The 15333-nt window shown below is 34.8% G+C and overlaps 1 protein-coding gene across 2 annotated transcripts; it reads right to left on the bottom strand.

Annotated features, from left to right (window-relative positions):
• Positions 1 to 1445: 1445 nt before the first annotated feature.
• On the bottom strand, positions 1446 to 15255 carry LOC127862231 (1-acyl-sn-glycerol-3-phosphate acyltransferase epsilon-like). 2 transcript variants are annotated; one of them, XR_008040510.1, is made up of 9 exons: positions 14945 to 15255; positions 13431 to 13509; positions 12908 to 13023; positions 12124 to 12216; positions 10826 to 10916; positions 9712 to 9876; positions 9285 to 9408; positions 4727 to 5915; positions 1446 to 4564 (listed from the first exon to the last, which is right to left on the bottom strand). XR_008040510.1 is itself a non-coding variant. In XM_052401262.1 (8 exons), the coding sequence occupies exons 1-8, from the start codon at positions 15161 to 15163 to the stop codon at positions 5693 to 5695; spliced, it is 1110 nt and encodes a 369-aa protein (XP_052257222.1). In that variant the 5' UTR covers positions 15164 to 15255; the 3' UTR covers positions 1446 to 5692. The 2 variants fall into 2 exon arrangements, 1 of the variants encoding a protein (XP_052257222.1); XM_052401262.1 differs by having other exon boundaries at positions 1446 to 5915.
• Positions 15256 to 15333: the final 78 nt, after the last annotated feature.

Raw genomic sequence — 15333 nt, 5'->3', positions numbered from 1 at the left:
TATTTGCAGACACAGTATAAAGACGGAATCACGGTAGAACATGAATGCGCGGGGCCGTCGCTTCCGGTCACAACTTAAGGTGGAATTTTTACGAACAGGGTACTCTCACTTCGTTGTCACTGCGTCATTGGCCGTCTTCAGACAATGTCCAGAAAGTCGTACCATTAGGAGCCTATCTAGCCCCGGTAGGATTTAAGGGAAGTGAATAAAAACACATGCAATGGAGGATTTGTTTCAACACTGGGAAGCAGAGCTAGTGAACAACCTTAATGACACATAGGCGAAAGTGTATGTTTTGCTTAAAATGACCATGAAGAATGTTCACAGGCTTTGTTCTTATGTGATATACTATTGTATTACGGCAAGCTGAGAGTAGCCCACAGAACAAATGTAATGCTCGTGGTTTGTTTCACGAGACGTCAGTTTGCTATTCGTATAGGGGGTTGGACCACGGGCGCTCTAAGAAGGGAAGAAGAACAACATTCAGTATCACTGTTAACGTGATCATCCTTTATTTATTAGTAATATCTTTGTTAACTTCTAGCATTACCTAATTTTCATAATTCTTATCATACATGTCATTACACTTGTGTATTTTGCATTTTGGCTTAAAAGCAATTGTATGTTTTTTAAAGAGCACAGGTGGTTAGGGCGTGGCTATGATATTAATTTGTAAAAACATCATTTTGAAAACAAAATAATAATATTTGAACGAAAAATCAACTTCTCTGAAAAAAATCATTTCATTTTCAAATATATAGTTATATATATGTATATATTTGATAGTGAATTTTTCCAGAGAAGATCATTTTTCGATATTATTTGATTATTTTTCATTCAAAATGACGTTTTTACTAATTAATATCATAGCCACACAATAACCACCTGTGCTTAAGAGCTTATAAATGTAGTTGTTGTTATTGAGTGTTGTGTAAGCTTCGGACAAAAGACTTGTTGAAACTAAATTCTTGATAACATCTTATTCAACATCTACATGACAATCTTAAACAATCTCTACTCACTTTAAACGAAAACTTCTCTATGCAAAGAAATTGCGGGTTGACTGTTAAACTAATGTATCTCACAAAAAATGTCTAACAGATACCACAGTTTGCTGTCAACCATCTTTCTGTGCGTGTGTCACTGTGATATGGTGAATAATTGTAAGTTCACGCCAGGGCCCAAATATTTGATTGAATCACAACAAGATTTAAATTATTTAAAAACAAACATTTTTAAGAATTATATTGTATACAACATGTATGCTGACATTATGTTGAGTGCATTTTACCCGGGGCATTTAAATTTCCTTTCCCGCGTCAAAAACATAATTAACAACGTACATTTTCCCGTGAGGAAATAAATGCCCCTGTAAAAAATCGGAGGAAGTGGAGCCTTATCTTGACAGTTATATAAGAGATTTCCTAATAGATAACAAACCCTAAAAAGGTTGACAGGTTTTATTTAATTCAAAACATTTAAAACATATCCGAAACATTACAATACAAATAAAAACTGATACTTGTAATACTAAATGAAATCAGATCCTTCAATTCAAGATAAAATGGAAGCTCTAATAAAAATGGAAGTTCTTTTTAAACATACATAAAAAGCATGGTGTAAAAGGTACAGCTCATTTAAATGTGTTAGCAAAAGCATGCCATTGATACAAATATTATGTATAATGACTAATCAATATCAAATACAAATCACAATAGTGAATATTGCTTATAAATTCAACAACAATGTGCTATAAATATCACATTACCAAGCCTGATAAAAGTAATGTATACAAGAACATACAAGGAGTGTTAATTCTTTTTTTTCTGACAGTATATGTTATGCCTACCTTGTCCACACAGAAAAGCATAACTTAACAAAAAACATTGTGTTTTTCTATATAAAGAAAAATCACAGAAAATTTGCAAGAAAAAAACTTACAATAAAATAATTAATCATTTAACAAGAGATTGCCAAGCAATATGGTCCCCTACCGGGGAAACTCCACCATTGTCAGTAAAAATTTTTTTTATATTTGTTGCCATAGCAACCAGAAGTTTTGACGTAGGCACAAAATGAAATGACGTGTATAATCTCCATATTGCCATCTATCCATGTTTAAAGTTTATGAAAAAATATTAAGAACTTTTAAAGTTATCACAGGACCCAGAAAAGTGTGAATGACTGACTGACTGACTGACAGACAGACTGACAGACAGACGGAGTGCAAACCATAAGTCCCCTACGGTTTCACCGGTAGGGGACAATAACTTTTGTTTGCTGCAAACAAAAAATATGCCACTGAAATTAAGATGCCTTTTATCCACTGTTGAGCCAGTTGTGACAAACACAATTCATGGTATGATTTTAAAAATAAGTGCGATCTTGACTTCTGAGCTTCAAACACAGGCTTTACCTACATCATGTACTCTCAACATGGTGAAAATGTGAGGCATATTGTTTTTAAATTGCCATTGGAATGGTAAAGTATTGTCTGCAAAAGCTGTATCATGTCCATATTTTGAGCACTGCTCTTTAAGAATTATATTGACATTTGCCCTTGGGACACAGGCCTTGCAATCAATACATTGTTACAAATTTATGAACATTTGTGGAAAGATATTTGTTAAATCCCAATGAAAGATGTAGTTACAGTCAAAACTAGCAGTATGATGCTAAAATTCGAACAGTGATATAAAGTGTGACCTTGATAATTGAGATAAGGACAATGTTTGTACAATTCGCATGTGATAATTACATGTACATGATGAACATATGTTGCAAGTTATTTTCACATTGCAAGATGAGTAATAAAGCTGCATTCCAACCAAGTTGCCCATTTTTGACATTTGACCCCTAAGTGTAACCTTTACCACAGGGCTAAGAACCCAGGTCTTACATGTGCCATAATGCTCAATATGGTCATCATTTTGTGGAAATAAATTGAAAATTGAATAATCAATAATGAAGTTACAGGCAGGACAATCTGGGACAGATGCAAGGATAAACACTTTGACAGCCAGGCCCACATGTTTTGTCCAATAAATAATGTCCACATCACTATAGCATACATTATTTTTCAACCAAGTAAAAAAAGCCTGCAACTGAATTAGTACAATGTATAAATGGATATGTAGATGCGCCTACTTCATCATAACATTTTAATATAAAAAAACAAGAAGAATTATCAGCAATATAATAATCATTTGATATAATTGTGATAAAAATGTAAAGTTTCATAAAAGAATAAATCAAGAAATATATGCAGAAACAAGAGATGTGTTTGTCAGAAACACAACGCCCCTTAATGCGCCGCTTTGAATTTGACCTTGACTTTTCACCACTCAAAATGTGCAGCTCAATCAGATACACGTGCATGCAAAATATAAAGTTGCTACGTTCAATATTGCAAAAGTTATAAAGAAGGTTAAAGTTTTGGTTAAAGTTTTGGGATACATACAATGACAGACAGGCCAAAAACAATATACCCCCGATCTTTCGATCCGGGGGCATAAAAAATGTATTTGATTTACAATAAGGAAATCGGCCAGGAAAAGTATCTATTAAGAATCTAACATATCTCTGAAATTGAGGTATGGTAAAGGCTAGATCTGTTTAAGACTAAACAATAAGCAAAGTCTACACAGTAGATCTACATCATTAATAAAACGCAGTACATATACATATCTGACAACACATGTAGTTTTATTTAAAAGATAAGACAGATCTATACCCAACAAGAATATTGTCAAGCAATATAAGTCCCCTACCGGCTCCACCATTGTCAGAAATTCCGACATTTTCAGATTTAAAAAATATATATTTGTTGCCATAGCAACCATAATTTTTGACGTAGGAACAAAATGAAATGACGTGCATAATGTCCATATTGCCATTTATCCATGTTCCAAGTTTCATGAAAAAATATTAAGAACTTTTAAATTTATCGCAGGATCCAGAAAACCACCATTTTCAGCAGTATTTCTAGTTTATTTGTTGCCATAGCAACCAGAATTTTTGACGTAGGAACGAAATGAAATGACGTGCATAATGTCCATAATGCCATCTATCCATGTTCCAAGTTTCATGAAAAAATATTAAGAACTTATCACAGGATCCAGAAAAGTGTGACAGACTCACAGACGCACAGAGCGAAAACCATAAGTCCCCTCCAGTGAAACCGGTAGGGGACTAACAAGGGACAAAATTGTCACAAAACCAGGTTTTCAGTTGAAAAAAGTCTGATAAAGGGAGACAATTCAAAATGTGTATTGTTAACCCCCTTGTCTAAAATTGACCTTGATTTCAATTAGAAAAAAAAGTCTGGTAAAGAGAGACAACTCAAAATTAAAATGTGCATTGTTACTGATTGTTCATAGTTACATAGTTGTTCCAAATCAATCTACTTTTGGTTGTGGCGACCTTGACCTTGGAGATATTGACGTAATTCTTGCGCGCGACACACCGTCCAATAATGGTGAACAAATGTGCCAAATGATTTTAAAATGTCACAATGAATGACATAGTAATGGCCCAGACAAGCTCATTGATGGCCATTTTTGACCTTCAAACTCAAATTGTGACCTTGACCTTGGAGATATTGACGTGATTCTTCCGCGTGACACACAGTCTAATGATGGTGAACAAATGTGCCAAATGATTGTAAAATCTCACAATGAATCACAAAGTAATGGCCCGGACAAGCTCATTTATGGGCATTTTTTACCTTCAAACTCGAATTGTGACCTTGACCTTGGAGATATCGACGTGATTCTTTCGCGCGACACACCGTCTAATGATGGTGAACAAATGTGCCAAATGATTTTAAAATCTGACAATGAACGACAAAGTTATGGCCCGGACAAGCTCATTTATGGCCATTTTTGACCTTCAAACTCCAACTGTGACCTTGGAGATATCGACGTAATTCTTTTGCGCGACACACCGTCTAATAATGGTGAACAAATGTGCCAAATGATTTTAAAATCTGACAATGAACGACAGAGTTATGGCCTGGACAAGCTCATTTATGGCCATTTTTGACCTTCAAACTGAAATTGTGACCTTGACCTTGGAGATATCAACCTAATTCTTTCGCGCGACACACCGTATAAAGTAAAAAAATGTGCCAATTAATTTTAAAATCTGACAATGAATGACAAAGTTATGGCCCGGACAAGCTTGTTCCGCCCGCCAGCCCGCCGACATCGCCTATCTTATAACCATTTCTTTCCTTCGGGAAACCTTGTTAACAACTATTCACATCTAGATTTATGTATAAGCTTATGTATCTGTACGAACAACATAGAATCAAAACTTAAACAGAATGGAAATCGATCAATGAAATATCAAAAATATCCGTAATAACACTTCATTGCATTAAATATTTTGCAAAAACAATAAATGCAAAAGTAGGGCAGTCATAGCATTTCTTAAAATATGTGATATTTAACAATCTGATGACTTGTGAAAGGCATATCTAACATGTAAATAAATTTCAGAGCCTGTATCAAAGAAACTCTTTAAGGAAAACCTAAAATCATTATGTTTTGGCTCTATCGTGTTAAGGTCTTCTTCATAAAAATGCCAGAAAAAGTACATATCGCAAAACATTTTTATATTATATTATTTTATTTTTAATTTCACAAACAATCTTTGTCCAGACATTTTTCCACAAGACTTGTGACCTTGACTAGTGTCTAACTGCCATCCACAGGCAACCAGCAATTGAACCAAACAGCCATGTTTTCCAATAGAGGTCGCGACCTGTCTTGTTGCTTAGCAATACAGCTAGACAGGAAGTGAAGAACAGGAAGGAAGGAAGAGTGGAGGATGCTGGGATATTCAGATCTTGAGATTCGCCAGGAAAACGACCCCCCATAGAAGCGTTACTTGAATAGAAGTGAGCAAGCAGTCTGAAATGATAAATAATTATTATAAAAGCAATGAATTTTTTAACGTTGAAAGAGTTTGTATTCAAAAAACTATTTTAAGACTTGAGTCCTAAGGGTAAAGGATCTTGTAAGAACTATTCTGTTCCAAGAACACTCTTCAATGCCTCTTTTAATAATAGCCATTTTATTAAACCTTTATACATGTAAGGAACTTCCCAGATTTAGTAGACACATTAAAATCTGGAGCTCTATATTTTGGGTCTGGAAGAAATCGTCTTTTAATTTGTCAGAAGTCCCAAATGTTCAATTGAACAGGGATATAATGCTAACATCAAGCATTTTCTTCTAACTTATTGTTTAAATATCATAATACGTACAGCAAAACCTCCCTATTACGACCACCTGTGAGTCTTATGAAAACTGGTCTTAATAGTGAGGTGGTCTTAATTCTGAGTTTTCATTAATTAAGATGGGAAGATAATGCTGTCATTGAGATTTCCCATTACTCGTGTTGATTAAAATAACCTTTTCTTTTAAACACAACTTTTTCATTTTTTTCTTATCGATTTTGAATAAAGACGTGGTATACAGGTCAGTTTATAAAACCTTTTCCATCACAAACAAAACCATCTTACTTAATTATCCTAACTGTTAAATTATTTGCCGTCTTTAATCTTTAAAATGTGTAACAAACAATAACCAATTGACCCATCAACGACAGGATAATACAAGGTAACTATCATTCAAGGGTTAAAAAAAAAAAAAGCGCCGAAGATTTTACACCTCGCAGTAGATTACAATAAACGTTGTATCTCGTCATTAATTATGTCACAATGGCTTTGTAAACAAACCTGATTGAACCACAACACTCAATTAAGGAAGATGTGGAAATTACTGGTCATTTGGCAGGTGTCAATTTTGAGCAATTTTGTTGATAGGTACTGGTACTGATTAAAGTGGTCTTAATAGCGGATTAGCGGGTTAGTTTGATTAGTGAGTGTAACAACAATTGAAACAAGGGCTGTTTGCAAAACATGCATGCCCCCCATATGGGCTGTCAGTTATAGTGGCAGCCATTGTGTGAATACGTTTTTTGTCACTGTGACCTTGACCTTTGACCTAGGCTAATGTAAGATATCATCCGGAAACCATTGTACTCTTTCGAGTCACTGTGACCTTGACCTTTGACCTAGTGACTTAAAAATCAATAGGGGTCATCTGCCAGTCATGATCAATGTACCTATGAAGTTTCATGATCCTAGGCGTAAACATTCTTGAGTTATCATCCGGAAACCATTTTACTATTTCAAGTCACTGTGACCTTGACCTTTGACCTTGTGACCTAACAAGAGCTGTCAGAGGACAGCGCGCTCGACTATTCGAGTGCTTGACAGTATAATGTAAGCCATCATTGTTCATATTCAATAATTTATTAGACGATCTTTCGAAAATAAAAAAAGGAAAATAAAAAATTTGGGGGGGGGGGGGGGGGTAGGGGGGGGTGAGAGGGGGGTATAATGTGGGATGTGGTAATTTATTACATGTTTAAAAAAAAATTGGGGTGGGTGGGGGGGTAGGGGGAGTGAGAGGGGGGTATAATGTGGGGTGTGGTAATTTATTATATGTTAAAAAAAATAATTGGGTGGGGGTGGGGGGGTGGGGGGGGGGGGGGGGGTTAGGGGCGGTTATAATGTGGGGGAGTGGTTAATTTATTATATGTTTAAAAAAAAATTGGGGGGTGGGGTGGGGTGGGGGGTGGGGGTAAGAGGGGGGTTAAAATGTGGGGTGGGGTTATTTATTAGATGTTTTAAAAAAAATTGGGGGTGGGGGGGTAGGGGGGTTGGGGTGAGAGGGGGGGGTTTAATGCGGGGTGTGGTAATTTATTATATGTTTTTAAATTTAAAAAATTGGGGGGGGGGGGTTGGGGGGTAGGGGGGTGGGGGTGAGAGGGGGATATAATGTGGGGTGTGTGGTAATTATTAGATGTTTTAAATCTTTATTTTATTTTTTTTTGGGGGGGGTGGGGGGGTTGGGGGTGGGGGTGAGAGGGGGTTTAATGTGGGGTGTGGTAATTTATTATACGTTTAAAAAAATTGAGGGTGGGGGTAGGGGTAGGGGGGGGTGAGAGGGGGTGGTATAATGTGGGTGTGTGGTAATTTATTAGATGTTTAAAAAAATATATTGTATGTTTAAAAAAATATTTTTTTATTTTTTATGGGGGGGGGGAGAGGGGGTATAATGTGGGGTGTGGTAATTTGTTAGATGTTTAAAAAAAAAAATTGGGGGGGGTGGGTGAGTGAGAGGGGTATATAATGTGGGGTGTGGTAATTTATTAGATGTTTAAAAAAAAAATTGTTTGGGGGGCGGGGGGGGTAGGGGGGGGGAAGGGGGGTTATAATGTGGGGTGGGGTAATTTATTAGATGATGTTTAAAAAAAATGGTGGGGGTGAGGTTGGGGGGAGGAATATAGGTTGGGCTGATGTTGGTAAACAAGTATGCAAAATATAAAGCAATATGTCAAGGGACAATGAAAAAATAACAAATGATCTCACACTGACATGAACAAATATCCTCTATTTATTAAACATGACATTTAAACTTATTGCATTTGTTTCCCCTGTAAATTAAGAAAGATATAATAGTGTATTACCTCCCCTGTCCTGCTTATATTTATATTAATCAACAAAATTAAACATTAACACAATATTTAATACACAAAATATACAAAAAAATCTCATATTCTGATAATACTTTTACTGATCCACTTTATTTTAATCAAATGATGATGTTTCATTGGACTGATAATTATAGATTTAGGATTACAGACCAGTTGCTTCAGTTATATTGTTCAGAGTTCGCCCTGTTGGCCGCGTATGCGTTCTTAAGTTATCATCCAAAAACCATTTTACTATTACGGGTCACCGTGACCTTTGACCTAGTGACCTCAAAATCTGTAAGGGGTCATCCGCGAGTCATGATCAATGTACCTATGAAGTTTCATGATCCTAGGCCCAAGCGTTCTTGAGTTATCATCCGGAAACCACCTGGTGGACGGACCGACACACCGACCGACAGACTGACATGTGCAAAGCAATATACCCCCTCTTCTTCAAAGGGGGGCATAATAAAAATTCTGGACTGAAAAATAGCGACATCTTATTATTACACATTTGTTGTTCCTTAGAAAGTTAAATATAACTTTCTTACTAGATTCAAGTTTTGAAAGCTTCATTTCAAACCCTTAGATACTGATGAGCAGCAAACAGCATAAAACCTGAACAGACTGCGAGTTACTCGCAGGCTTTTCTGGTTTTATGCTGTTTGCACATAGCCATTTTCACTATGCTTCCGAGTGGGAAAGGGTTTAAGTCAATACATGATGAAATCTACCTCTCTTTCTCCTGAAATCTGCTGTAAAGCCACATTTTCAGTCCATTTTCATCACTGGGGACTTCTTTAATAGGAATTCTCTCAAACTGTAAATGAATTTCTGGGGAACTTTTCGAAACAAATTCTGAAAAAAAGAAAATAGTTACTCAGTTAATGAAATTGAGCTTGAATGCTTATATAAATAATACAATTAATATAACTTACATCATCATTGTTAATTTAATACATGTATGCTTCATAATTTAGTGAGAAACAATCTGAAAAGTTCTTTTCAGTAAGTTTTTACTTCATATTCAAGGTTGAAATATATATTCTGTTCCCCTACATAACTACAATTTTCTAAAAATAGGGGCGTTTAAAAAACATTCAATCACTTTTTTTTAGATCTTTCATTCGTCCAGTAAATAACTCCCATTTCAAATCTTACCAGTTATATCTGGTGCAGGGAGCCTTGACCCAGTCTGGGGGTCAACAGTGTTGCTGTAGGCGATGGTTAGGTCATACACTGCACTGACATGACCCCCGAGTTCATCAAGGGTCAGCTGTAATCCTCGAACCTTTGGCATCAAAACGTGAGACAGCGGCTCCAAACCTAAACATAAAAGAAGGGTTAATTCACATACCCATGGCTGAAATAACATCCAAATGATAATTTCCAAGGGAGGTGATATATTGCTAGGAAGGGCCTATTTAGTAAAAAATTTCCCATTATTAAAGGATTTTGGGATAAAGGGTTTAGTCAATTAGGTCTTTGTTTTATACTTCAACTTATTCGAGTTTGTAAAAATAAATATTTGAAGTCAACTCCTTAAGATCATCTAAATATAATCTCAAGATAATATAAAAAATTGTCTTAAGATCATCTTAAAATATCTTAAGAACATCTAAAAATTGTCATAAGATCATCAAAAAATTGTCTTGAGATCATCTAAAATTGTCATAAGAACATCTAAAAATTGTCATAAGATCATCTTAAAATTGTCTTAAGATCATCTAATAATTGTTTTAAGATCATCTAAAAATTGTCTTGAGATCATCTAAAATTGTCATAAGAACATCTAAAAATTGTCATAAGATCATCTTAAAATTGTCTTAAGATCATCTAATAATTGTTTTAAGATCATCTAAAAATTGTCTTGAGATCATCTAAAAATTGTCTCATGAGCATCTCAAAATTATGGTGGTTTATATGTGAAAGGTTAAGTGATATATCTGCAAAGCTGTTAATAAAGAGTTGTGAAGAACACATTGGAGGAATGTGCAAACAGACAAAAGACAGCCAAGTGAATTAATGCCAGCTTGGGAGTTGGGAAAATTAAACTCTTCAAAAGTTTTGCTGTCGTTTCTGAAAATACAACTCTTCAATTCTTAACATTTCAGAATACTGTGCATGCAACTTTTCCATCTGCCCAAAGCCCAATGTTGATGCCATATACAAACGTTGCAATAAATTGCAACTTTAATTCATTTCTCAAATATCATAAATTTCCATAAACGCTTATGTCAATACCAACCTTTAAACAAAATTAACATCAGTTTACCTTGCATAGCGGTATAGGACCTTCGTTTCTCTAGCACATCATTACGAGCGGGACTCATCCGAGTTCCTTCTGGAAACAGCACCATCCATACCTGAAAAACATTGATGAAATATCTTCTTGTTGCATTTGAATGGAATATAATCTCCAGGGCCTAGCTTTATAAAACAGAAAATGTGAACTTCTTGCCACAAATTTTAGATTTGTTAAAGGGGCCTTTTCACAGATTTTGGCATTTTTTAACTTATTCATTAAATGCTTTATATCGATAAATGTAAACATTGGATCGTAAAAGCTCCAGTAAAAAATCAAGAATAAAATTATAAAAAGGAAAAGAACATTGCCCGGACCAGGTTTCGAACCAGTGACCCCTGGAGTCCTGCCAGAGTCCTGAAGTAAAAACGCTTTATCCTACTGAGCTATTCCGCCGTGTACACATACTGAATGTATTTTATACCTTATATAAGCAATCTTCGTAGTTTCACAAAATTTAACGACAAAAACAGAACTCTCCAAATTATCCAATCGTTTCGCGTTGCAACGCTTTATAATTTTTAGGTTTTAAAATCGTCAAAAGATGCATATAATGGCTATATTAGACCATGGTAAATGTTCAGTATTACTGTTTCCTCACAAATATCATAACTAAAACGAAAATTTGCGAATCTGAACCAACTTTTTTTAATTTTGTCAATTTACCAAAGCGTGAAAAGATCCCTTTAACTTAGAGTTAGTTCAAGTTTTTCACATTGATTGACAAGTCCTGTACTTTTCATAATTGAAATAAAAAGCAATATGGGCTTATATAATTATGTCTTCATTGAGATATATATATATATATATATATATATATATATATATATATATATATATAATTATTTTTCTGTTAAGATTCGGATGCTTATCATGTTAAATAAGTGTGTGGGGGGGAGGGACCCCATGACAACCAAGGTGATATTTTTGTTAAGTACAGGTATAGTATGACGACATTATAGCTCTTTATGTGAAGTTAATTAGCATCAATTTCACTAAATTCACTCACAATTTGTGCCCTTCATTCATGCTCTGTTTTGTTTGTGCACACATTTCACAAGATACATACAAAATAAGTTAGTTATGATTATTCTTTGATAAATTTTACCTGATTTCAGTATAAAAACTTAGGCTAATTTAATTCATGCATACATTAGGGTCAGTGTTAATATAAACTTTGCACAACTTAGGTAAGTAAATACCAATTAGGAACATATCAAACAAAAAATGCTCAGTTAATTTAGATGTAAAATCCAACAAATGCTCACAGGAATATTGTTCTTTTTCAGTTTAGCAACATCAGTGCGAGCTTTCATTTCATTAAATTTGCCATCTTTCGTCTTCACAAATATGCAGGAATGCTGAAAAATACAATAAAGCACTGTTGGTGTAATCCAACATTGCATTGATTTTAGATTGAATGCATCTAAAGCCAAAAAAAATCATACTGCATGTGAATTGCAAAAATATTAATACAGCAAATTTGAATATTTCACATGTTTTAGAAAATTATGGCTGAGTGTAATTATTATTGGTATAAAATTTCTAAAATACTGCTCAAAATGTAAGACTTGTGATTACAAATGCTTACTTGCCATTATGTACTAACCTTAACAAAAATAGGATTAAACAATCAAAATTTAATGCATGCTTAATCATAAAATTTATATTTCAAAATTATTTTATATTTATTTCTAATTATTATTATTATCTGTTAAGTTTTTAAATATAGCAGACAACAGAAAACCTGAACAAGAAAGTTCAGACAAAGTTTTATACAAAACAACACATTTTCATTACTCTTCAACTTTTCGATGGACTGCACGTGTCTGTTTTGATACATCAGTTAACAATCTTTCACATAGAGCAGTTGCATCTAGATGGCAAGGGGGCCTGCGGCAAGTGATATCCCCACGTATGCTTGATTTTTTCTGCTTGTTTTTGCCACAGAAAGTCAGGATTTCGTGTTCACTCCAACTTATCCAGAGTGTTGACTTCACTATAGAAAAGTATAGCAGTAGAAACACCATCATTACCAAAAGAATACAGTACCTGGCTAAAATAGAATCCATAAAGTGGAAAGTACTTGAGGCCATCCTTCAGTATGTAGCGAATCCTGCCTATGGACCCCTGTGGCAGGGCAATCATGTTGGCCACAGCCCAGTCCACTGAAAAAGGTCATATGTTGAAATAAACTTAATTCCAAGGTGAAAACATCAAATGTTCTAATTTATTGTTATTACATTACATACAAGAAAGTTACATTGAGTCCAGGTTATCACAAAAAAATGTCAAATAATAAAGTTGTTCCAGACATCACAAAATTCACAAATGAGATAAAACAAAATATCACAAAATATACACAAATGCCCATGATGGGATATAACCTTTTAGTTCAGAGAAAAAAAAATGGGGCCAACATATAATATTAAGCCCTGAGTTTATAAATTACTAGTGCATAATATATTGAACAGGCTTGTGCTAAAGGTTGACCACAGCCACTACCGGTAAGTAGTTCAGCAAAGTATCTAAGATCAACATTATTTGATTTAAATTTTTTAAGAAATATCCTCACCTGTACATTGATGGTTACATATAAATATGACATTTTCTTTCTTGCCTCTAAGAGCAGATATATTGCCATATACTTTTACCTGAAAGAAATTATGAATCAATAACAAAATAGATGCTTTAAAACCAAAGGCTTAGAAAGAGAACAGGCAAAACTTTAATTGTTCTTATAAAAATCATGTGTTAACCCTTTCCCCCATCAGAAGCAAAGTGAAAATGGCTTTTGAAACAAGCATAAAACCAGAATAGCCTGCGAGTAACTCGCAGTCTGTTCAGGTTTCATGCTGTTTGCTGCTCATCAGTTACTAAGGCTTGATTCAGGGTTTTTTTTCCTTCTTTGGGACCCGCCGAAAATCGGCCCTTTCCCCTCGGATTTTTTTCCCCTCAGCTGGTCAAATTTCCCCTAGATTTCATTTTCCCCCCCCCCAAAAAAAAAATAAAAAAATTTTTTTTATTTTTTTTTCCCTTTAAATATATAAGTTATCCTGATCCACTGTAGAAACTAGAAAAATCTTGCATAATTAAATTATCTGTTGCCTTGAATTTGTTTTAAAAACAGTAAAATATGTTAAATTGATTATTTTAGACTTTGCTTATTTTCCCCAAGATCCAGCTTTTCGCACAATTTTTTCCCCCAAAATTCGACGTTTCGCGCGATTTTTTTCCCCTCAAAAAGGCCAGGCCCTTTCCCCAAAATCAGATAAAAACCCCTGCTTGATTGGTCATTGTCAGCTCGGGTTACTTTAATGTACCCTGGGCACCGTTAAGTATACTTACATGTACCCCGGGAACGGTAAATATACTTTAACATATGCGGTCGATATAAGACTGTACCCGAGTTGTATTCCCGCCAAAATCCAATGTCGTATACGCGCAACCGATTACCGTCAAACGATAGTGTCTAACTTAAACAAACTTCTCTTTTGAAAAAAATGCATCCATATGTTTTTTTTAGTAAGAATTCTGATAATATAGAGGTCATTTTACAGAAAATTGAAATAAATGTGAACATAATTATTTAGAAAAAAATAGCCGACAGCCACCAATTTAGCGCTAAAAAATTCCCGGGTACGTTTGAGTATATTTACCGTACTCGGGGTACATGTAAGTATACTATAAAGTACCCTAGTTCTTCTTGAATGCTCTGAGCTTTTATAAGTACATATGGAAAGCAACCCGGAGGGTCAATAGATGGGATTTGGGATTATTGCAACTATAGAGTACCCGGGGTACATGTAAAAGTAGTACCCGGGCCAACAATGACCAATCGAGCGTAACTAAGGGTTGGAAATGAACCCTTTAAGACTTAAATTTAGTAAGAAAGGTATTTAATTAAATGTGATTTTCTAAGAGACTACAAATGCATCAAAATGCGTATCTCGGTGGTAAAGGGTTAACTCAAACTATTGTAAAACTATGCAAGTATCAGAAAGAAATGGGAATTTGAACATGACATCGAATCAAGCAGATTTTATAACTAGCTAGAATTTTCTTTTTTCTTTTTCTTATTTCACTTACCTTTGATCTCGAATAAGTATTAAATATGAATAAAACCAATCGCTGATACAGCGAATACAATCGGTCATCTGTATATGTGTAAACAGATCGAGGCAGACAAAAAGTCACAATCCTGGCTGCTGCCCACACACTTATGTAAATAGGAGAGGATCCTAGCGAAAGTGCAAGAGGCAGAGTCCATCTTAAATTATGCGTGTGCACAAGTACAGATAAAATCATTACCGAGTTGTAAATAAAAAAACACCAACAAGAGAATCAGCTGTCACAATTTTGTTTCGCTGGCAAGTAGTAAATGGAGGAAGATAGGCAAATGTATCCGAATGCCTACTGGTTGTCTTGATTGATTCAAAAGAATTATAATTTGTAATATCCTAATGGACGAGTATTTT

This window comes from Dreissena polymorpha, chromosome 16 (assembly GCF_020536995.1).
Source record: "Dreissena polymorpha isolate Duluth1 chromosome 16, UMN_Dpol_1.0, whole genome shotgun sequence".
In the NCBI taxonomy this organism is placed as follows: Eukaryota; Metazoa; Mollusca; class Bivalvia; order Myida; family Dreissenidae; genus Dreissena; species Dreissena polymorpha.
This window is presented reverse-complemented; position numbering and strand designations above follow the sequence as displayed.